The following is a 24,215-nucleotide window of genomic DNA, read 5'->3' as shown; positions in this document are numbered from 1 at the left end:
CTCGAGCTGCCAATTGTAAAATATTAGTAGAGAACCTATAGGCCTGTGGTACAATTTATACAGCAGCTCATGGTGCTGTGTTAAAAGTTTTTCCTTACACATTGGGACCCAGAAAACCTGAAGTCCAAATGCTTTCACACAGATATTGTGGTAGGATATTTTTCTGAACTTGGTCCTATAGTGCAATAGATTTTCTCTTCAAAGAGAACAAATGTCAACTTGTACAGTATTCAACCTGAATATAATAAGCAAATAATTTGAAATGTTCATTGGTTATTTTATCTTTGTTTTTCATCCAGAGACTGCTTAATCTAGTGTCTCAAAAAATGTTACTGTTTAGGGATGTGATCTGTGAAGCTGAATATTGAGGCTTTAGGTTGTGATTTTATCGCTGTCACTATATTATCGTTCACTTACTTACCAGTCTTGTGGAAAAAAAACCCCAACAAAACATAAAAAAGGCACTGGCTTAACAGATCAGCATGTAAAGTTGTCTATTAGAGCTGTGTTTCAGCAAAGCCTGTGAGTACTTGAAATCCTACTTTTGCTTGAGTACTATTGGGCCAGAGAGGTACAGGCAGAATGAAAACTTGCTTACACTGCCATGCCAGCGTGGTTTCCTCTTGGTCAAGTAAGTATGTCCAACCTCAGTAGAGGCCACAGAAGACCAAGTTTCCAGTAGCCTTTGTGGAGGAGAGTCAATGCTTAAATCTGCACGTTGTCTGTCACTACTACTGTCTGCTGAGATGACTGACGAGTGCATTTTTAGTTTCAAATTTATGACATGCTTGTGTACACAAGTTGGTTGTTGATTAAATAAGACTCTACCTGTGTATTTTTGTGTCTTGTTGGAGGGTTTTTAAACAGCTAATGGAATTAGAATGAGAGGCTTTCTTGATTTTTTTTTTTCTTCTTTGAGTGCTTTAAAGATTAAAACAAATGGCCTTTTTTACTTCATTTTTATTCTTTTTTACTTTCCTCCCTAAGGAAGAAATACCACAGCCTCTTAAACTCTTTAACATTGCTTCTAAATGTTCCTGGTTTCCATCACTTGTAAAAGTCTGGATCATGTCCTGACCTACAACATAGCTCTTTTGAAATCCTTATTTTTACTTTAGTCCTTGTTTCATCCCTATTTATTAGCTTTCCTGCATCATTTGGATAGCTAGTGGTTAATGGTATATCACAGAATTGTTAAGGTTGGAAGGGACCTCTGGAGATCAGTAGTAGGTTCATAGGAAATAAAAAAAAAGTCTGCTTCTGTAGTGAGATTTTTTTTTTCTATCTTTTTAAACATACTACCCTCTTTGCTACTTCTGACAAACTTGAGGGTTTTTTTAGTAGTAGTAGTAGTATGCTGGGAGTCACAGTGATGCAGCGTTGATAACTAATGCTCCTGCTCTACTTAAGAGGATTTTGCAGCTCCTGAAGCAGTGTTGCATTGGTGTGAGTGTAGTTGTTCCCAAGCTTTTTCTACTGACCAGAGTTGCTTCTTTGACCTTGACATTCTTTTTCCATAGGTAACCAAAATTGTGACCTGCCTGCATGGGATTTGTGATTCCCTTCCAGGAATGCAAAGACAGGCTTTGCTCCTGTAGGTATGTTGGCTGACTTGAGGAATGGAGAACTGATGGGGCATGAGGCATGTGCCCTTCATTACCCATGGTAGGTGAGAACTTCTAGCTCAGGGCAGTTAGGGTCATTAGTCTGTACTAGTTGCAGCTGCCAAAAAAAGGAGGCAACAGTAAGGTTTCCTGGAGGCAGTTTTTTAACTACGTCCAGCAGAGACCAGCTATAAGGAAGAGATATGAGTAATTTATCTATACAGAGTGTAGTGGAAGGCCTGTAAATTCACTGAACAGAGGGATAGTAAGAACAGCATAATGTTTAGGGATATGCTAGAAATTATCATTTGTCAATGAAGAGCCTATGATGGAAACTTCATTTTTTTTAGTCTGACATTTTTTTGAGGCTGACTTTCTTGTGGTGGCCAGGCGGTTTCTGATAGATAGCTGGATTTTCAACAGTTAGCTACCTGGTTTACATTGGAGAGTTGTATTGCTACCTGGTCTTTTCTTTCAGCAACTCTTTCTGTACTGTAGTACAGGAAGTGCAAAAACAGAGCATGGTAAATAAAAAACAAGGAGTCGCAGGTTTTATGGTGCAGAAAGCATGCTTTATTTCAAATGAACAATTCTATCTCAAGGAGGTTCAACAGCTAACAAGATTTATTACTACATTAGGAAAACTAAAGCAAATTGAAGTGCGCAGGGTATTTGTTGTTGTAACAACAGTTTGTTTTCAAACTGTGGTTCATTGCTTAGTTGCCTGGGAGTGACTACTGGATGTCTAATACTACCACACACTCAATCACTGCATCCTACGAACCTCCGAGAGGGGGTACTGTTGCTGCACTTGAATACCTCAATAGCTTTGTTGATTAAGGGGATGGCCAGGTGATGTTACTTTTTTAAAGCTATTCAGGCAGTCAGTGTGTCAGAAACAGTACACAGATGGTGGGTGAACAAAGTGCTGGCCGCTTGCACTTTGTCCAAAAATAGTCAGTCAGGTATGGAAATTATGACATAATCAGATCCAATGTAAAACATTAAAGCAATGCTTACAGGAGGGTAATTGCAAACATCACCAATGCCTTACATTTCTGATTCAACATAAGTATTTGTGCACGTATGAAATACTATGCACAGTATCATCTTTTAGGTGTAGGTAATCTTCAACAGGGAGCCTCTCTACCTGTTGAGGCATTCTTAGACATCAACAATGAGTTGAGGCACAAAAATTAGTTAAATGTTGAGCAGGGTAGTCGTTTGCTAGGAAACTTTCTCCTACCAACTGTTAGTTCCAAAAGTTACGTTTCAAAATGTCATAAAATAAATGGTACAAAACTTCATAACCGTTAACTTCGGCTATATACAGTATGTACATGTCAGTGAAAAAAGTGTTTAAAATTCTTAGGTCAATAATGACTATAAGTCATAATGTATAGCTCTGGACTTTGTCTCATTCAGGTAGGTACAAAAATATTTTTCTTTTATATTTACAGATCAGATATTTCAGTCCATATATGAATCACTTGTAAAAAGACAAGTGTAAGTTATACAGATCAAGCTCTCTAAATTGATCGAATATTAATATTCACAGTGGCAGAATCGGTACCAAATTCATTTGCTAAATTCAGAGTATAAAGTCCACCGTCGTTCTTCTGGACATCCATGATGATCAGGGTGGTTAGATCTTCACTGGTTTCAATGTGGAATCTGCCTTGCTGGTCCTGACTAGTAATTTTTCTCCCTCTGCAGTACCATGTTATTTCAGGAGCAGGTTCACCCGAAAAGGCACAAGATACTGTGAGAACTTTTCCTTCATCAATGCTGATATCAGATGGAAGAGCTTCAATTTTGGGTGGTACTCCTTTACAAAACAGGAGAAGAAATACCACGTTAGTCTTTCCACTAAGACATGCAGCAAGTTTATTCTGAGGACTACTTCAGGATATCTGAAGCACTAACTCTACTAGTTATTGTATTGCTCACCTCTCAGACCCGATTTAAGCATTTTACTAGTTGAACTCTCCAGTTGAGCCATGCTAGATTTCCCCATAATACTGCTGGAGCTCATCTCTACAAAGGATTCTTTCATGGAGGACATGCTTTTGGCAGACATGCTGGCAAATTTCATTTCAGTCATGCTGCTACTGCTGAAACTGCTGAATGAAGCCTCTTGTTTAGAAGAAGCCATTTGAAAGGACTGAGAAGAAAAACTTTCGTGCATGCTTGCGTCGCCACTTGTTTTCAATACTACCTCTTTTGGTGGTTCTTCAATTAGAGCTGAGGAGCATTGCAAAGATAGAAGGAAAAACCAATGATGTCATGTTAACAAAGTCATGCAGTTCTGTATGGTTAATTTTACAGAAATGAAGACACAGCATAGTTTGCTTTCCATGGAAAACTGCAGTGGAGTATAAAATTATTTACAATAATTTGATTCAAGATGTCCAAATCACAAAGAGTAATTTATAACTGAAATATGTAGAAAATGGAACAGTTAATAGGATGTATAAGCTTGAAGGAAAAACATGCTTATGAAGAAACAGTTTATCACACAGCATTTCCTATTAGAACTATTACTAGAATTAGACACTGAGAAATTGTGTGTGTTCAGTCCATATTTGTAGAAGTTGTGAAACATCTTCAAGTTCTTACAAGCAAGGAAAGTCTGTATTTCACTGCATTGTTCTGTAGCTACAAAAGGCAGCAGAAAAGCTCAATCACTGCAGCTTTCCTCCAAACCCAAGCACAGTCATACAAGCAAATCATAGCAGCTCCTTGGTGCTAGGAACTGGGGTATGGTACAGCAAATAAAATACTAAACCCAGTTCAGTTAGTTATAAAAATTTTTAACTGGGTTTTGTTTTGTTGGAACGGGTTCTGTCAGTAAATGAGGAAAGAGTAATTGCCAACACCAAGGTCTTAACACAGTCATCCTAGAAGGAATGCTCATAGCCTTCCAGTAACATGCATCTGTTGATAGAATAGAGCATCTGTGTGTTCCTCTGTGGATGTTATAAAGATTTCTAATGCTGTTTTAGTTCTGTGTAAATAATATACAAAAGAAATAGGAACTCATTAAGATACCTAAATCAACATTACCTGTGTTGTTTATCATAAGTAATTTTTGTAGACAACACCACAGCAAAAAATTGTGATTAGTCTGAACACAAGACCCAGAGAACAAACTTACGGAGTACAGTCAGAGATGCTGTAGCAGAACACTGCCCATGGTAATTTTTTGCTTTGACTGTGTATTTTCCGGTGTCACTTATTGCTGCATTTTGAATCTCAAGAGAATATATGTTTTTAGAGCGTGTTACTCTGATGTGCGATGAAACCGCAATCTGTGGAGGGAAAAAGAATTGTTTCATTGGGATCAGTTTTGTGAATAATCTATATTTTCAAGTGGATATATTAAATAAATACTTACAGGTTGATTATTCTTAAACCACTCAATTTCAGGAGAAGGATCCCCAGAAACTTCACAGGTGAACAATACATCTTGTCCTTCATTGACATTTTGAGACTTAGGCTGCATGATAAATGCTGGTTCGTTGGATTGCTCTTTAGAAAAGGTCAGAACATACTGGCATTTAATAGTGCCTTCATCAGTTTTACCCTCACAGGTGAGTATACCTTCATCTTTACTACTAGCCTTTTTGATAGTTAGTGTGTGATCACTTCCAGAAACACCGTATCTGTAATCATCTGAATTTCTCAGCTCCATTCCATTCAGCACCCATTTTACTTCAGAGGCACCAGGAATGTTGGCTTTCAGTGTCACTTTCTGTCCTTCGGACACTGTCATTTTAGTTGAAGATGCTTTAATTTCTGCTTTCAACTGTTTGACATCTTCGGTAACAATTGACTTTTTAATGACTTCTTCAACTGCTGCTTTTTCTTCAGTTGCCACCACTGATTTCTTCTGGGAAGAAACTGTAAGCAGCTCATCTTCTTTCTGAACTGATTTATGAGTTTCAGATACACCTCTTACTTGGGAATGGATATTTTTAAATACTTGGCCAGTAAACTGGAAGTTAGTTTTTGAAACACCTCCTTCCCCAATAATTTCACAGGTGTATTCTCCTTTATCAGATTCCATGAGATCATGAATTTTGAGCTCATAGGTGCCATCTGCTGCGTAATGAAACTTGAAATGATGGTCTTCCTTTAGTTTTTTGCCATCCTTATACCAAGCTACTTCTCTGACACTTAAAACACTGCTTTCAACTGCACAGGATAACTTTACCTTATCTCCAAGAGTTTCTGCTTTCAGATGCTGTTTTATCTTTGGTGGAGAGGCAGTTGGTAGTTGTACTTTCTCTGCTGGTACTGTTTTGTCTGCAGGTGGTGACTTTGCTTTTGGAGGGCTACTGATGGGTTCAGGAGATTTTACTCGTTTAGGAGACTTAACTGGCTCTGGAGACTTTACACGAGGCTCAGGAGATTTGATTGTTGGAGGTGCTGTAATAGTTTTTTCGGGAATTTTTGTTCTTTGAATTGTCAAAGTGAAATGTGCTTCTTGCCTTCCTTCGGAGTTTTCCACCACAACAGTGTAACTTCCCTCATCTGACATCTGGACTGAAGTAATTTCAAAAGTAGACTTGTACTGTGTTCGTGTTACTTGGAAGCGCTTTGAAGAAACAATGGGTTGACCTGCACGGAACCATGTTATTACTGGTGCTGGTTCACCATCGACATCACAGGAAAATCTTGCAGTTTCCCCTTCAGAAACTGTGATTGACCGTGGCTTTGTAAGGATTGTTGCAGGTAGAGTACTTTTAAATGCCTTGTGTACAGTCCTTTCCTCCAATGATTTTTCTTCAGCTGCAGTGAGTTTTTCTTCAGAAGCAGCATAGTGTTCATATGATAAGAGTGATTCTCTTGTTGCTGACATTTCTGATTTAACCTCTCTTACTGAGGAACTTGCTTCTGTAGCAGATGCTTTCTTAAATGAGGAGACTGCATATGCCTCTGTTTTTGTCAAATCAGGTAAGATTGACCTTGGTACTTCTTCATCTCTCCGCTGGGAAGAGTATGTAATGTAATCTCCTCCAGTAACATCTAGTGTTGCATAATCAGAGCATTCGCCTTTGTAGTTTGTGCATACAGCCCTGTATGTTCCACTGTCATCAATGTGGCAGTCAAGAATCTCCAGAGTTAATACACCACTGGTATTAGTAAAATGTATCTTACTACTCTCCTGGAGCTCAATACCATTATGGTACCACTTCACTTCAGCAGTTGGTTTTGACTGGACGTTTAGAATGAACCTGGTATTATGGCCGCAGGGTACCCGGTGTGAGCGCATTCTCAGGGTAATGCGAGGAGCATGGTCAAGGGTGAAAGGCTGTTGAGTAAGTACTTCATATTTCCTTTCCATAGTTTTCTGAGTTTTCAAAGCAGATTTCATGGACTCATATCTAGAAAAGATATCAAATCTTGCCATCCTCTCAAACCGAGAGAGTGATCTTTCACTAGAAACTGGGCTAGGTGAGCGTGGTCGAGTTCTCTCTGGTGTTGGGGATCTTCTCTCACTTTCTTCAGGAGGCCGTGAGCGAGGCCGAATTAATTCAGATACAGGACGCATCAACTCAATGTAAGTTGGAGAAAGAGATCTTCTTCTCCGTAGTAATCTAGAGGGAGGTGAAAATTCCCTGTGAACATGTTGCACCATTTCTATTTCTTCTTCTTCTTCTGATGTGATCTCAGTTATTTCTCTTTCCCTCCTTCTTCTGAGTCTACTCTTTTCCTCCTCTGCCATGTATTCGAGCTCACTCCTGTATTCAGAGAGTCGTTGAGCGGTGCCAACAGGACGGAGCAATTCTTCATCCTCTCTTTCATCCATTATCCTTTGCTTTTGTTTAGGTGGTCTGTAGGCAGCCCTGTCATGACGTTGACGAAGCTCTGCATAGCTTGCACTGGTCTCAGCTTTAGTTGGGATATGATAGCTTGAATACCTCAGCTGTCTTTTTCTTTCTTCCTCTGAACTGACCTGTGCTGCTGCAGTAGAGTACCGAAGGGCAGACAGTTCAAAGCGTGGAGGGCTTCTGCTTGGAGGGGAGGCAGAAAAGCCTAACTCTAGCTCTTCTTCAAGGCGCAATCTTTCCTCTTCAGTTCTTTTCATGGCTAAATAGTCATCAATAGGCAGAAGTAATTCCTCATCAGACAAGTCACCAAGTGATCGCCTTCTTGGTCTATAATAATATTCATAGTCTGGAGATGGGGTACGCCGACGTGCTGGTCTCACAATTTCCAGATCGTCTTGCGTTAGCTTTGGTATGCGCCATTTAGGCTTATACTGATCAGAAACACGTGGTAGTGGCATCACGTAAAATTGCTCCCACCTAGAAAGACGTATGCGTTTCTGACGTTTCTGAACAGTTCTCTCAAGTTTTCCTGGCATTTCGTACTGGTCTCGCAACCTCTTGTACCACTTCATGTCTGACAGAGGCACAAAGTGTTTAATGTTCTGATCTTCCTCAAGAGTAGTGCGCACATGTTTGCGAGGCTCTGGGACCTCGTAGGGCATACGAAGTTTTCTTTCTTCCTTCTTTTCTTCTTTCTTAATTTCATATTCACCTTTGACAGTCTTAGTGCTAACAGCTGGTTTATATAAGATAGCAGCTTCTCTGAGAGCCTCTTGTGCAGTTTGTGTCAGTGGAACAGCTTCAACACCAGAAAGGATTTCTGCCATTCGTAAGGTCTTGTCAATTTGCCTTTGTACGTGTTTCTCCCGCTCTTCTTCAGACTTGTACTCACGCTTGACATATTTCAAGCGTTCAACTTTTAGATAAGCCTGACAACTTGTAGATCCAGCACTGTTTGTGGCAGTAACTCTGTAATAACCACTGTCTTCAGGTAAAGTATCTCTGATATGCAAAGCATAATAATCTAAACCTTCATGAATTATATCAAAGTTAGGACCAAAGGATAGAGGTTGACCATCTTTCTCCCATTTCAGCGTTGGTTTTGGTACACCAGATACCCTGATCTCAAAACTGACATTTTGGCCTTCTTGACATTCAGCATTTGCCAGCAGTCTTTTAAACATTGGCCTTAGTGTGGCATCTGCTGGAGGTGGATGTGGGATCACAGTCAGCTTAGCTTTGCAGCTGTCTTCACCGTATTTATTGCGTGCCACAATACTGTATTCAGCATCATCCTCTTCAGTGACATTATTGATCACAAGCTGATAAAGACCCTTGTCTGATTCAAAAGTATACTTCCTATCATCATCACCAGGTTTGATTTTCTGGCCTGATTTGAACCAGGTTAAGCGAGGCTCTGGGTGAACTGTTATAGTTACTCCAAACCTAACATTTTCTCCAATGTATGCAGTGCGGTTGTACAAAGGTAAAGTGAATTCTGGTGGACGCTCTAATAGTCTCATAGTATCAACCCGCCGTTTCACTTTCCTAACAGTTCTGCATCTGTAGTGCTCAGAAATTTCCCTCACACCTTTAACAAAAAGTTCCGCATAAGAGCTGTCTTCACCATAGTCATTTACTACCTTGCATCTGTAGGTACCATCATCGGATTTAGAAACATCTTTGACATACATGGTTGCCACACCTTCTTCGTATTTGATTTCATATTTCTCGTTGCTTTCTAGTTGCCTCATACCAAAGTACCACGTGACTTGTGTGGACTGATCATAGTTTTCAATCCTACACACATATTTGGCATGCCCTCCTTCTTCCACAACAGCATGCTTTATCTGCCCTGTGATGGGACCAATGTCTATTGGCGCAACTTTTACTTTAGCCACTGTTATGCCTTTCTGAGATCTAATTGCGCCTCCACAGGAAATACGGGCTACTGAAACAACCGTGTTCCACTCTTTCTTTACTAGGGTTTGGTAGTAACGCCTGTGCCTCAAGGTCTTGATGACTTTAGTGCTGGTCTTTTCTGTTTGCTGTCTTAGCCACACATGGTTAAGCGCTTCAGCAGCTGTCATCCGACCTTTTCTTTCCTTTACTAGTAGGCGATCAATGAAGTCCATGGCCTCAATGCTTATGTCTTTGAATGCTTCATCATCAAAGTTATATTCAGCATTTAGAATATTTTCAATAACTTGTTGGTTTGTTTCAGCAATGAAAGGGTTGATGCCACTGAGAAGTATGTATGTTAGAGCACCAACTGACCACATGTCAGTAGCTGTGCTGACCAAATCATGATGATGTACTTCAGGCGCGTAATATTCAGGAGAGGTGAACTGGAGTCTAAAGCTGTCTCCAGGCTTCAGTTGTCTGGCTTGACCAAATTCAACAATCTTGACTGAAGAGCTTCTTCTTGTGACGTAAATAATGTTGTCTGGCTTAATATCAAAATGTCCAATGCTATGGCGATGTAAAAATTCTAGTGCATCGCAGACCTGGCGTACATAACTTACTATTTCTCTTTCATTAAGTTCAAATGAAGCTGTGCTGATTCTTTCAAAGACGTCAACTCCAGAGATGAATTCAAAGATCATGACCAATTCTTCTAGGCTCTCAAATGATTCATGAAGATACAGGATATTTTGGTGCCTAGCAATGTTAAGAATGGAAATTTCTTTCTTTACCAAAACTTGGTCAGCACCCTTTACTTTGACAAACTTAGCTAGGTAAGTCTTCTTCGAAACTGCCTCAACACAGCGGTGTACAATGCCAAACTGCCCACGTCCAAGCTCTTCTGCAATCATGTATTTGTTGTAGAGTTCCTTTGTAGAATAGTGAGCTGCTTTATCTGTGGTGATTTCTCTGGTCTCATCAACTTCTTCATCATAGTTTGTTACTCTGGTCTTATCTTCTTTTGTTATAATTGGATCAGTAGGTTCAGAAGGCTGGCTTTGGCCAAACTTGTTTTCTGCAATTACGCGGAACTGGTAAGTGGTTTTGCCAAAAAGGTTCACCACTGTGTATCGTGTATCACGAGCCTGTGCAACACGAATCCATTGCTCTGCTGTTGTAGCACGTTTCTCAATAATGTAGTTTATAATTCTGCTTCCACCATCAGTAGCTGGTTCATTCCACGTTAAGTTAACTGAATCCCTTGAAATGTCAGTTACCTTCAAACCTCTTGGTGGATCAGGCACATCAGCTACATCTAATTCAACTGTTTTTTGATCAATTCCAAACCTGTTTTTGGCACAAACAATGTAAAATCCTGCATCTTTTCTGTCAACACCATTTGGGAAAACAAGAGATGTGAATGATCGTGTAACAATGACTTGGTAGTGTCCATTAGTATCAATGAGGTCTTGTCCCTTCTGCCATGTGATCACAGGGGTAGGCTTGCCGCTGAATGGAATCTTGATGCTCACTACTTCCCCTCGGAGGGCATGAACAGCTCCCATGCCTTCCAGGTTTTTGGGCAAGTGAATCTTTGCGGGAACTGGAATAGAAAGAGAAAGAGAAAACAACACATGACCAGAAGTGCATGAGAAGAGCACCAGTAATCTAAATATTCAAAGCTTAAAAAAACTTTGTCTTAGGAATAAAGACCCTTCATTCACCTTCAACATCCAGAGAGGCAGTCCCAGACACAGATCCTCCTTGGTTGGTAGCTCTAACTTGATACACTGTGGCATCATCATCTGTTACATTTGTGATGACCAGCTGGTGATATCCACCCTTGAATTCCTGTATCTTGATCTTTTCACCATCTGGCATGATTTCTTTGCCCTGTCTGTACCACTTGACAATTGGTTTAGGATGACCAGTGACTTTGCAGACAAATGTGGCATTAGCTTGAAATTTGACATTCAAATTCCTCAGTTCTTCCTTGAAATGTGGAGCCTGAATTGGTACATCAGATTTGGGAGTGACTGGTTGTGACACCTCACTCCACTCACTTTCACCACCGAGATTTTCACATTTGACACGGAACTCGTATTCGAGACCTTCAATAAGATCTTTCACAGAATAGACTGTTTCACGAATTTCATCTGTCGTAACAGAAATCCACTTGTTCTGTTTTTTCTCACGCTTCTCAAGATAGTAAGTTCTAATCTTTGCACCACCATCACTTGCAGGTGGCTTCCATGAGACAACACAAGAATCCTTTGTGACAGCACTTACTACTGGCTGACCAGGTTGTCCTGGTTTTTCTGTAACGAATAAAAAAGTGCAAAACCAGAAATGAGCTTGCCTTTGTAATTACAGGGGCACACAGAAGTTGATATTTTGTCGTCTACTTACCAAATGGAGGCTTCATAACAACAACTGATGAAACCTCCAGTGCTTCACTAATGCCATATGTGTTCTGAGCAGAAACACGGAAATAATAGCCTGCATTTTCAGTTAGATTAACAATTCTACAGGTTGTGCCTGAAATGTTTGAAGATACAAGTTGCCATTCTGCTCCTTCCTTGGCTTCACGTTTCTCTATGATGTAACTGGTTATCATAGCACCTCCATCATCCTCCGGTGGTTTCCAGCTTATCACCACTGAATTCTTCAGTATAGACTCTATAACAATTGGCCCTACTGGTTTATCTGGCTTATCTGTAAAAGAAAAAGCATGACATTTTTAGTTATTTTGCCAGCAAATATTTCAGAAAATATTCCACAAAAATACGGAAAATAAAATTAATTACCTTGTACTTCCACATTAAGCACTGTGTCAACTGTTCCAAATATGTTACTGAGTTGCACTTTGTATTTCCCAGCATGAGCCTTGTGTTGGACGTTCTTCATAGCAAGATGAGTATAATGCTCTGTGTTCTCGATAGTAACTGTTTCCGATCCTCTCAAAGGTTTGTTGCCGTAGAACCAAGTTATTGCTGGTACTGGTCGGCCAATATACACGACGTGGAGGCGGAGGGTGCCACCTGCACCTGCATAGTACTTCTCTTTCAATGGGAAGCCAGGGTGGAACTGAGGAGGAGCCTGCAACAATAGCTTGCCACTTGTTTCAATTTCTCCGACATCATTGGTAGCCATACAAGTGTAGAGACCTTCATCCTCCTGTTCATCTGTCATTACTGTCAGAGTATGATTGCGACCATCAGATGACATTTTGTATTTTCGGCTTTGCACCAGTTCTTTGCCAAAGCGGTACCATTTAATATCAGGCAAAGGTCTCCCAACAATCTGGCATGTCAGCTGAGCTGCTTCGCCCAGTTTAGTTGTAACATCCTGCATTTCTTTTTTGATGGCAGGTGCTTCTCCAGCTACAGCAAAGAAAATTTTAAAATGATTAAGATTACTATGAAATTTTCCTCTATTACTATATTACTGGAAATTACTTTTCATTTATACTTGTGTGTCTTACAGTAGAAAGAGTTTGCTTTAGGACAGCCATGTTGGCAAACAGCATGTAAAACAAATAGGTAGCATGTTAAGTGCAGGAGCACTGTGGTTTATGACACAGCAAATCACAACAATATCACAGGAAATATGACAATATGGTTTTGCTTACATGTTAATTTAGTTTTCACTGCCATAGCAGTCCTTCGAGGTCTGCTGAGGCCAGTCTGATTTTCTGCAAAAACACGGAACTCATACTCTGTAGCCTCTAATAAACCTCCTACTGTAAACTGCCTGTCCTTGATGCGTTCTTTATTGCATTTTTTCCAGGTGCTTTCTCCAGACTGGCGATATTCAACCCAATAGCCAAGGATCTCTTTGCCACCATCACTTTCAGGTCGTTCCCATTCTAATGTAATGCTGTCCTTAAATATAGAAGTGATCTCAATTTCTCCAGGTTGGCTTGGTTTGTCTAAAAAGTAAAATAGATACAGAAAATAAATTCCTCTCTAAATGTCACTGCTCTTTAAAGCTGCTCTTCAGAAGATCTGTTAATGCAAACATTTTCTTACCAAATGGATCCTTGCATACAACTGGTTCAGAAGCAGGACTTGCTTCACTTTCACCTATGTCATTTTGCGCAATGATACGGAATTGATATTCAGCATCTGGAACAAGTCCTGTGACTGTGTACATTGTAGTGGTAATCTGTGTCTTATTATGCCGGACCCATTTTTCTGTAGATGTCTCTTTACGTTCAATGTAGTAGCCAGTTACACGGGAACCACCATCATCTTTAGGTCTGGCCCAGGACAAGTTGACAGAACTCTTTGTAACATCAAGCACTTCAGGTGGGTTGTTTGGAGGCTCTGGAGGGTCTGTTAGTAATTGTAACAAAAATGATAGAAATAATAGTGCTATAGCATAAAAAACATTTGCATATACTATTGCGCTTTCAGAACCATAATGTAGTAATTAAAAATTGTTTTTAAAAAAGATATAAAAGGGGACTTACTTAGAGGTGTCTTTGGCACTGCTGGTTCTTCAGATTTGAGAGATTTGCTAATACCGAAATGGTTTTCAGCAGAAACACGGAAGTGATATTCCACATTTTCTTTTAGCCCTTTCACCACCAGTGATGTCCCTTTCACTCTAGAGTCAACAGTGTACCAGGCAGTCTTTGGTACTTCTCGTCTCTCAACAATGTAACCTAGGATATCTGCACCACCATCATCTGTGGGAGGTCTCCAGCTAACTCTGACGGAACGAGCTTGTATATCATCATACTCAAGAGGCCCTTCTGGTGGATTCGGAATGCCAATCACTCTGACTTTAATATACACAGCTTTTTTGCCACACTTGTTTTCAAGTGCCAAATCATAGGTGCCTGAATCTTCTCTTTCTGCATCCTTGATCACAAGTTCTGTGTGAGTGTCAGAAGTCGCAATCATGGCCCTTTTGCTGATATCATGTCCTTCTTTTGTCCATTTGCATATTGGGATGGGCTTACCCTTAATGGGTATTGTAAGCCTGATAACTCCACCTTGTCTCACCATGAGACCTTCCTGGTATTTTTCATCAAGTTCATAGTCAGGATATTCTGGAAAAAAACCCACATAACATCATGCTATGTGTGTTTTGCAGATGAAATCATACCTGCTTTAGCCAAATATATTTTTAGGACAAATTTCAATGATAGTTAAGACTTGAAGTGTCTTACCAAGCATTTCTGTTATTTTGACGGTTCCTGGCACATCAGCAGGTTCTCCTGGTCCACCAGCATTACAGGCTAGTACACGGAATCTGTACTCTGCGCCCTGGGGTAGATGTGTCAAGGTGTATTCACGAATCTTGGTTGGTGTGGTATTGCATTTGGTCCATTCAAATTGATCAACCTTCTGCATCTCAATTAAGTAGCCAGTAACTTTAGAACCACCTTCATCTTCTGGTGGACTCCAAGCCAGGGAGACAGATGTTCTTGTTGTATCAGTTACTCTTGGATTCTGAGGTTTACCTGGAGGAGCTGGAAGAGAAGATCAGATGGGAGAGTGGGATCTTGTTAATGAATATTTAAAATACATCTATTAGATTTATACAGGAAAACTTAGAATGAAAGATTTTCACTAATATTTTCTTGGTCTTCTCCAGTAAGAATCTGATTTGTTAATACACCCAGATAAATTCCCGAATTAGAAACAAAAAAAAAAAAAAAAAAAAGGAGAAGAGTTATTTTTACTAGTGTCATTCTCTTCTGCCAGAATGAGCTTAATCTACATAGGAAATCACTTACCAATTGGATCTCTGGCAACAGCAGACTTGGAAGGACGGCTGGGTTTCCCAGTGCCTCTGGCATTGATTGCAGTGACTCGGTGCTCATATTCTAATCCTTCAACCAAGCCAGTGGAACGGTAACGAGTCATAGTGACTGGAACTTTATTTACACGGATCCACCTATCTGCTCTAACTTCTTTGCGTTCCACAATATAACCAGTAATCTGTGAGTCACCATCATCTTCTGGAGGATACCAAGTTAATGTCATGCCATCTCTAGAAATATCAAACACTTCTGGAGTGCCAGGAGGACCAGGAATACCTATAAAAACATAACACAGAATTAGTGAAGAAAGCGTCAAATGATTCTACACATTAGCAGCATGCAACATACTGTGAATGACAGTGTAATATCAGTGTCCTATCAAACTCTTTTTATCAGCAGATATCAAAGTATTTTACAAACTAGGTCAGTGAAATACTGTTTTTTTATGGGGTGAAACAATTTTTTGAAAGCTAGTCATAGACCTGAGCAGAAAATCCAAGTTTATCATCCAGGTTCTGTGCAGTACATCTGTAAATTCTACATCGATTTATGGATGCCATTTTTTCTCAGGAAATGAAAGAAGAATACTGTGCATCATAATGTAACATTTTATCTGGCAAAAGGAAGCAGTAACATCTAGAAAATATTTATCTATGTGTGGATATAGAAGCCCATTTAAATATATATTTTTATTTTTAAAGGTAGAAAATAAACAAAAATTCAGACTTACGGATTCTGCTCTTGCATTCTATAATTTCAGACTGCAGGTAAGATCCAATTCCAAAGCGGTTTGTAGCAGCCACGCGGAACACATATTCTGCACCTTCAACAAGTCTGGTGAACTTAAACATTGTCCTGGTTACTGACTCTGAAACTGGCAGCCATCCAGGGCGGTGAGCATCACGCTGTTCTACCACATAGCCACTGAGGGTAGCTCCACCATCCAGTTCAGGTGGCTCCCAGGAAATGGTTACATAATTTGCATCAACTTCATCAATTCGGATAGGTCCAACAGGTGGTCCAGGTTTGTCTAGAAAAGTGAAGAAAAGGAATCATATTGCTGATGTAACAAAGCTCAGATGGATTAAGAGCATGAACAATTATTTCCATAAACTCTTACCAAGGATTATAACCTTTATCGTATCAGTAACTGTTCCAGTTGTGTTCTTTAGTTCAAGTGTATACTCTCCAGTGTCATGTATGGTGGTCTCACGCACAGTTAATTTAGTCATTTTTGCAACAGTCTCCACTTTGATGCGTTCTGATTCTTTTAGTTTAGAACCAGCAAAGAACCAAGATACAGCTGGAGGTGGTCGTCCTTCAATTGGAATAGCTAATTCAATGGGCTTGCCAGCAGGTACATGAATTGTCTTCTGAGGTATTCCAGTGAAGTCAATTGTTGGTAGAACTTAGAAAAGAAAATAATGAGAATTTAAACATCCATTTTATAAATATCACATTTATTTCATGTAAGCTTCACCCTGGTTTTTTTGAACAGTATATACCTACCTTTTTGGTCTTGTACTGTCACTGCTGTGACAATCTCTCGTGGTTCTGACACACCCTTCTGATTCTGTGCTCTGACCCTGAACAAATACTGTTCACCTTCATTAAGAGAGATAATTGTATGCTCATAGACGGTAGGCTTCAGTGTCACTACCTTCAACCATCTTTCTGTTCCAGCTTTGCTGGCCTCAATAACATAGCCAGTCAACCTGCTGCCACCATCATGGGGTGGTTTCTCCCATGCAAGAGTAACAGTTGATTTAGTGGTGTCAATCACTTCGAGTTTTTGTGGCACCATGGGGACATCAGATACTAGTACTGCATCAGATGTTTCACAAGCTTCACCGATGCCATAAATGTTTTCTGGTAGTACTCTGAAATAATACAAAGCTCCTTCTAGAAGTCCAGTTACTCTATAAAATGTCTTGCTGCATTTGGTAGTGACGGTCTTGTATGCTCTCATGGAGGCTTCACGTTTCTCAATTATATAATTGTTGACAGGGGCTCCACCATCAATGGTTGGAATATCCCAAGTAAGTGTCACAGAATCTTTTGATGCTTCCTTAATTCTCACTGCAGCTGGTGGACCAGGTGTATCTAAAACAAACAAACAAAAAAAGATTTTTTTTCTTCCTTTTGGATCCTTTCCTTTTACAGCCAATGACTGCTTCTGCATAAAAAACAACTCTGGCATCTGATTTATAAGCTAGCACAGCTTTAGAAACTATGCATTTCACTTTGGATTAGATTGTTTCTCTGAATTCCCAAATATTTTCATGTTATTTAAACTGCAGACTTCCTTTGGAAGTGAATGATTCTTGTTCCTGAGCAATGTGCACTATGTGTGATGAAATGCCAATATACAATTGTAACAGTACTTACCATACACTCTTACAGAAATAGTTGCAGATTTTTTTCCTGATTGATTTTCAGCCTCAATGACGTACTTTCCAGCATCATACCGATTAACTTTATCCACAACAAGAAGAGTGTAGCTGTCTGTAGTGTCAATAATAGCTCGACTTACAAGGTCAACACCCTCCTTGCTCCACGTGATTACAGGAGCAGGTCTGCCAGATACAGAAACCATTAGGCGCAGGGAACCACCAGCTCTGACTGTAACTGTCTTCTTTAGGTCCTCAGCAAGCTCAAGTTCAGGTATTTCTGATGAAAGGTGTAAGAAATATGGAATGAATTAATCTTTCAGTAGTTCTAAAGGAAAATATAATTATTCCTTAAAATATACATTAAGACATTAAGTTTTCAAATTACCTATTCTTTCCACAGGTTCTATTTCTGCTGATGATTCACTAAATTCACTCATACCATTCACATTTGTGGCAGCAACTCTAAATTGGTATTTCTGGGTTGTTTTAAGACCAGTCACAGTGAACTCAGCATTCCTCAGAGTGGCAGTTGCATGTGGTCGATACCACTGTTCAGTACCTTCTTCTTTCATTTCAAGAACATAGCCTAAGATGTCAGCACCACCGTCATATGTGGGCTTTGACCATGCTAAACTTATGCTGTGCTTAGTAGTATCCACAACTCTTGGAGCTGAAGGTTGTGCAGGAGTATCTTTGAAAAAGAAGAAAATGCATTTCACATGGGTGCAGGAAACGTTTTACAGTAAAAATCAATTTCTAAACAGATAAATGCTAAATGCATTTAAAACTAACTGTAACTGCTTTTAAGTTTATTAGTTTATTCTAGCTAGTTCAGTGAGATTATATGTGGTTTTGGATATCTCAGTCAAAGTGTCATTGTGGCTTTATGCTCCATTATTATAAGTAAATATTAAATACATTTTAAATGTGGTAACTTACATGATGGTTCTTTACATAACATGTATTGTGAAGCTTCACTAGGCTCGCTGTTCCCAGCAGCATTCACTGCAGTAACACGGAACTGGTACTGGCTGCCTTCCATGAGACCAGTGACTTTCAGTCTGGTATCATAAACCGTGTAATCTCTGTTCACTCGTGTCCAGCGCAGACTTTTCCTTTCACGTTTGTCCACAAGATAGTCCTTAATCTCATTGCCGCCATCTGATTCTGGTTTTGTCCACTGAATAATGATATGTTCCTTGCCAACACTCACTTCTTCAGGAGCACCAGGCTGTGATGGGATAGCTGGGTTTTTGGGAAAAAAAAAAAAAAAATAAAATAATGAGGTGGAAAAAGTGATTATAATTTAAAAAGTTTTTTACCTATGAGAAATATTCCACAATTTCTTATGCAGAATGGAAGATAATACTCACTGAAAGCATTTCTGGCAATCACAGGTTCTGTTTCAAGTGGAACACCTGGTCCATATTTATTGACAGCTCTCACACGGAAGATGTATTCATTATTTTTGATAAGTTTTGTTACTACATATGATAAAGTCTGGCATTCAGCCTCAACAATAACCCAGTGAAGTCTGCTGGTTTCACGCCTTTCTACAATATAGTGAGTGATTTGTGCTCCTCCATCTTCCTCAGGAATGTTCCATGCCAGAGTACATTTCTCTTCTGTTACTCTGCTAACTGTGATCTTGCCTGCGCATGGACCTGGTGAATCTGGGTAAAGATGAAAATAAGTGTTGTTACTAGCAGCTAAGGAAAAGCATCTCACTCTTATTTAAAAGAATGTGGGGTTTTTATATGCTAAGTGTGAATATTAATCATGGGATACATACCAAGCACTTTGACAATAACAGAAATTTGTTTCATCCCACTGGCATTTTTAACTGTTAGAGTGTATTTTCCACTATCACTTCTGTCACAGAACTTGATAATTGCAATGGCTCGTTTGCTGGTATATTGCAGAGATATCTTTTCACATAGATCCAATTCCCTGTCACCTTTGGACCAGAAGACTTTTGGTTCTGGTTTCCCACCAATGGCTGCATCGAGAACAAGATCTGATCCAGCCCTGATGGTCACAACTTCTCCCTGCAGTCTGGCATCAAGTTCAGCCTTTGGTGGTGCTGTCATAAGGAAAAAGAGATTAAAAACAAATTACATGACAGTACTAAAAATAGAATATTATGGTTTTAATTATCCCAAGTGAATATATCTTACAGTATTCATCTCTGCAAATGACAGCACCAGTTGATTCGGATCCTTTGCTAATCACACCAGCAGCATTCTTTGCTAGTACACGGAATTCATATGCTTCATCTTCACTAAGAGCTGTCACAGTAAAAAAGTTTTCTGAGACAATGGTATAATTGCATTTCAGCCAGCGTCCATCACCAGATTCATTATATGGTTTGCGCTCTATAATATAGCCGATAATTTTGCTTCCACCATCATAAAGGGGTGCTGACCAGCTCAGTGACACTGTAGATCTGGTGACATCTGTTACTTCTGGTCTCCCTGGTGGATCTGGAGGAATATAACAGAAAAATAAGAAACGCAATTCTATTTAAGCTTAAATAACAACGTACCCCTAAAAATAATACTTACCAACTGGATTTTGAGCCACTACAGGTCTGGAAGCTTCACTAGCTTTGCTAACACCAGCAGCATTTAAAGCATATGTTCTGAATTGATATTCTAGACCTTCCACCAATCCCATGACTTTGTAGTTGCATTCACAGCATGGCACTTTGTTCTCCTTCACCCAAAGGATGGTGTTGCGTTCCTTCTTTTCAACCCAATATCCAATGACTTTGCTCCCACCGTCATGATAGGGTTCCTCCCAGCGAATGGCCATGGCAGTTGCAGACACAGAATAGACTTCTGGCCTTGAAGGTGGGCTTGGTGGGACTAACAAAAAAAAGATGGGGAGGGGAGGAAAACGTTAGTTGTTACAAATACTTCAGTCAGAGAAAAAGGACGTATTTTGAAAAGTGTTTCACTTACCGAATGGATGTTCAGCAACTATTGGTTTTGATTCAAGTGGTTTGCTAACACCAAATCTGTTTTCTGAGCTTATTCGGAAACTGTACTCCTGGTATTTTGTGAGATGAGTGACTTTGACTTGTGTACGTTTCACACTGGAATTTACCAGCTGCCATGCTGTTGTGCCAGATTCACGTTTTTCTACAATGTAGTTTGTAATCTCACTGCCACCATCATCTTCAGGTTCTTTCCAGGTCAACACACAGGATTCAGCAGAGACAGATGATATTTCAATTGGGCCAGTGACAGGACCTGGCCTTCCTATGACCACCACTGTGACAGCAAATGTTTTCACACCAGCAGTGTTTTCAAGTGTGAGGTAGTATTTACCAGAGTCACCTCTCATACTGTCCTTTACAGTCAGTGTGGTTCTGTCTTTTGTTGTCTTGATAGTCACTCTCTCAGTTTCCTTCAGCCGCATCTCCTCAAGTTTCCATGTTACTTTTGGAGCTGGGCGCCCACTGATTGGTATATCAATAGTAAAGGTGCTTCCAGCCTTGCATGTTATGAGCTGTCTGCTTATTTCGCTGAGATCTGCTGTTGGTTCAATCTGTGGCTCCTTAATAATAACAGAAGAGAAAGCTTCTCTCGGTGCACTGTAGCCAGCATCATTCCTTGCCTTGACCCGGAACTCATATTCGGTGTTCTCCATGAGGCCTTCAACAGTGAAAGTAAGTTGTTTGGTTTGTCCAGCTGCAATCCAGGAGTCAGATCCTTTTTGTTTCATTTCAAGAAGGTATCCAGTAACACGGCTACCACCATCATGATCAGGTTTAAGCCAAGCTAAAACTGCAGAAGATTTGGTTGTATCAACAATATCTAGTCTCTTAGGTGGAGCAGGTTCTTCTGTGGCTACAACTGGTTCTGTTAATTCACAGGGTTCACCTACACCGTACTCATTTTCTGCTGACACTCGGTAGTAATACGGCATACCTTCAGCCAGATCAGAGACCTTAAAGATTTGTCGAGTGCATTTTGAACTCACCACTTGCCAGCTACGACGGCTTGCTTCTCGTTTTTCCACAATGTAGTGATGGATACGTGAACCTCCATCCAGAACAGGAGCATCCCACATTAAAGTTATAGAACTTCGAGTCACATCTTTAAATGTAATAGGACCTGGTGGACCAGGTGTGTCCAAAACCTTGACAGTAAATGTAATAGACTTACTTCCACTGTTGTTTTCCACAGTAAAGACATACTTGCCAGCATCATTTCTATTGCATTCCTCCACAGTCAATGTGCTGAATGAATCAGTTGTTTGAATGTCAGCACGCAAGCTGAGATTAGCATCTGCTTTGGACCATACAGCAGTAGGAACAGGTCTTCCAGAGAAGGCAATAAATAGACGAATGCTTGCACCTGCTCTTACAATATGAGTCTGCTTGAAGTTTGCATCAATATCAATTTCAGGTGCAGAAAGCCTGTCCACAGTTTGAACTGAAGCAGGAATTTCACAACTTTCTCCTTTGCCAGCACCATTGACAGCACTAACTCTGAACTTGTAGTGTTCTCCTGCCTCCAAATCAACAACGGTATATTTAGTAGCAAGAACAGTCTCTGCATTGACTTTCTGCCATGCTTCAAGATTGGCTTTGCACATCTCAATGATGTATCCAATTATTTCCATGCCTCCATCAAAAACTGGCTTGGTCCACTCCAAGCTTACACTAGTCTTTGATGTATCTGTCACCTTCACAACATTAGGAGCACTTGGTGGGCTGACTGGTTCTCTACATTTAATCAGTTTTGAAACATCACTTGGAGGTCCAACTCCTGCAGCATTTTCAGCCATGACATGGAACTCATACTCATTGCCTTCAATAAGGCCAGTTACTCTGTGTCTGTTCTCAGTAATAGGCCTCTTACTGGATACTTTAACCCAGCGCATGCTCTTCTTTTCTCTCCTTTCTAGAATATACTCATTTATCTCGCTTCCACCATCTGATGCTGGTCTTGCCCATGTGAGTGTGATACTGTCTCCTGTTATGTTGGTAGGCTCTGGAGTCCCTGGTGCATCAGGGATAGCTAAAAAGAGAAAAATGTCATTAGAAAGAGAAGCTGGCAACTCCACAGTTATTTCTAGAGGATGAGGTGGAGACTTACTGTAAGGTATTTGTGCGGTAACTGGATCAGACTCCAATGGTCTGCCAACTCCAAATTTGTTCACTGCAGAGACACGGAACTGGTACTCATTTCCTTTAATTAATTTAAGTGCTGTGTAGCTGCAAGCTTCACATTTATCTTCAACTAATGCCCAAGCAATTCTGCTGGTTTCACGTTTTTCAATTATGTAGTGGGAAATAGAAGCGCAACCATCATTAGCTGGAGGCTCCCACCATAATGTGACTTTCTCTCCAGTAATGTTTGTGAATCGTATTGGTCCACCAACTTTTCCTGGTGTGTCTGAAATTTTAAAGGTTCAGAATTACAACTTGTTACCACTTAGAAAAAGATACTATTTTAAAAGACCATGCTGAAAGTGTTTGGTGCAGTACCTTGTACTCTGATGGTAATATCTTCTCGTTTAGTGCCTGATGCATTTTTGGCTTCTACTGTGTACACTCCACGATGATCCCGGATAGCATCTCTGATGAAGATTGTGCTATATCCAATAGCAGTAGTTATTTCTATATTCATTATTTTCTCAATCTCCTTACCATCTTTAAACCATGTCACCTTAGGTACTGGACGTCCTTTGATTAGAGCTTTAAGTCTAATGCTCTCTCCAGCTTTAACAGTAAGTCCTTCAAAGTGCTCAGGGCCAAATTCAATTGTTGGAGCAACTAAAAAAGGAAAATATAATTCAGTTCCTATATAGCTCAGTATTTTTTCCTGATAAAATTTTCAATGTACTAATTATAAAAGATTGTTATATATAGAATTCTTTCTGGTATTTTCTAAAAAGCAGTTTTTATATGAACTGTAAACTTATTTTTCCCCTAAGTACAAAATGCATCATATTAAGACGAAAGACACCAGTAATATATGCTGTTACAGTATGCTAAGCTACCTGAGACACATTTTCATTTCTAAATTCAGTGCATCAGAATATGATGCAGAGTTTATGATTTGTTTCCAACTTTCCTACTGCTGCTTATCCAGCAAAAATATAGAGTGCCATGCCTTTCAGCAATTGATTACCTATGTCTGCCAGATTTGGGTCTTTAATTTAGACCCTTCCACCTTAAAGTACAAACAGAAATGTTCTGAGTTGACTGGAAGGACCTCAGTCACACATTCCACCTCCCTTGGCCTCCTATTTCCCACCACTACAGCCAGAAGCTCTAGCTGGCTTCAGTACCCAAATACAAGTATATTAAGGAATAATGCTTACCGTTTTCATCTCTGGTCATGATATAGCCTGAAGACTGTGAAGGAGGGCTGATTGTACCAACAGCATTTCTTGCAAGCACTCTAAATTCATATCTGTCACCTGAACTGAGTCCTGTAACTGTATATTGGCATTCACTGACGTCAGTAAAGTTACATCTGAGCCAACGGTCTTCACTTCCTTGCCGTTTCTCAATGCTGTAAGCCACAATCTTACTGCCTCCATCACGCAGTGGTGGGGTCCATTTAAGGGTGACTGTTTCCCTGGTAACATCAATGTAATCGGGAGTACCAGGTGGGTCTGAAAGGAAAAGAATTAAAATTTATTTTATTACTACTCACACCATATTCCACAAGGACAACAT

At 39.9% G+C, this 24,215-nt stretch overlaps 1 protein-coding gene across 1 annotated transcript in view; it reads right to left on the bottom strand.

Annotated features, from left to right (window-relative positions):
- Positions 1 to 2,154: 2,154 nt before the first annotated feature.
- The window catches only part of LOC104410297 (titin-like), a 114,772-nt gene continuing 92,711 nt past the window's right edge, over positions 2,155 to 24,215 (bottom strand). The window contains exons 123-148 of the mRNA XM_010020419.1: positions 23,855 to 24,151; positions 23,016 to 23,303; positions 22,624 to 22,923; positions 20,479 to 22,545; positions 20,080 to 20,382; positions 19,693 to 19,998; positions 19,308 to 19,598; positions 18,889 to 19,188; positions 18,455 to 18,760; positions 17,901 to 18,206; positions 17,511 to 17,792; positions 16,632 to 17,225; positions 16,243 to 16,530; positions 15,853 to 16,152; positions 15,096 to 15,398; positions 14,526 to 14,828; positions 13,821 to 14,405; positions 13,378 to 13,683; positions 12,978 to 13,277; positions 12,154 to 12,729; positions 11,756 to 12,061; positions 11,071 to 11,664; positions 5,002 to 10,949; positions 4,762 to 4,915; positions 3,555 to 3,848; positions 2,155 to 3,432 (exon numbers count right to left, since the gene is read on the bottom strand). Coding sequence (XP_010018721.1) covers positions 3,134 to 3,432; positions 3,555 to 3,848; positions 4,762 to 4,915; positions 5,002 to 10,949; positions 11,071 to 11,664; positions 11,756 to 12,061; positions 12,154 to 12,729; positions 12,978 to 13,277; positions 13,378 to 13,683; positions 13,821 to 14,405; positions 14,526 to 14,828; positions 15,096 to 15,398; positions 15,853 to 16,152; positions 16,243 to 16,530; positions 16,632 to 17,225; positions 17,511 to 17,792; positions 17,901 to 18,206; positions 18,455 to 18,760; positions 18,889 to 19,188; positions 19,308 to 19,598; positions 19,693 to 19,998; positions 20,080 to 20,382; positions 20,479 to 22,545; positions 22,624 to 22,923; positions 23,016 to 23,303; positions 23,855 to 24,151 — 16,196 coding nt within the window. The 3' untranslated portion in view covers positions 2,155 to 3,133. The remainder of the gene's footprint in view (positions 3,433 to 3,554; positions 3,849 to 4,761; positions 4,916 to 5,001; positions 10,950 to 11,070; positions 11,665 to 11,755; positions 12,062 to 12,153; positions 12,730 to 12,977; positions 13,278 to 13,377; positions 13,684 to 13,820; positions 14,406 to 14,525; positions 14,829 to 15,095; positions 15,399 to 15,852; positions 16,153 to 16,242; positions 16,531 to 16,631; positions 17,226 to 17,510; positions 17,793 to 17,900; positions 18,207 to 18,454; positions 18,761 to 18,888; positions 19,189 to 19,307; positions 19,599 to 19,692; positions 19,999 to 20,079; positions 20,383 to 20,478; positions 22,546 to 22,623; positions 22,924 to 23,015; positions 23,304 to 23,854; positions 24,152 to 24,215) is intronic.

The sequence above is a fragment of the Nestor notabilis genome, unplaced genomic scaffold (genome assembly GCF_000696875.1).
Source record: "Nestor notabilis isolate BGI_N333 unplaced genomic scaffold, ASM69687v1 scaffold7658, whole genome shotgun sequence".
In the NCBI taxonomy this organism is placed as follows: domain Eukaryota; kingdom Metazoa; phylum Chordata; class Aves; order Psittaciformes; family Psittacidae; genus Nestor; species Nestor notabilis.
Note: the sequence above shows the minus strand (reverse complement) of the source record. Positions and strands in the feature narration are given on the sequence as shown.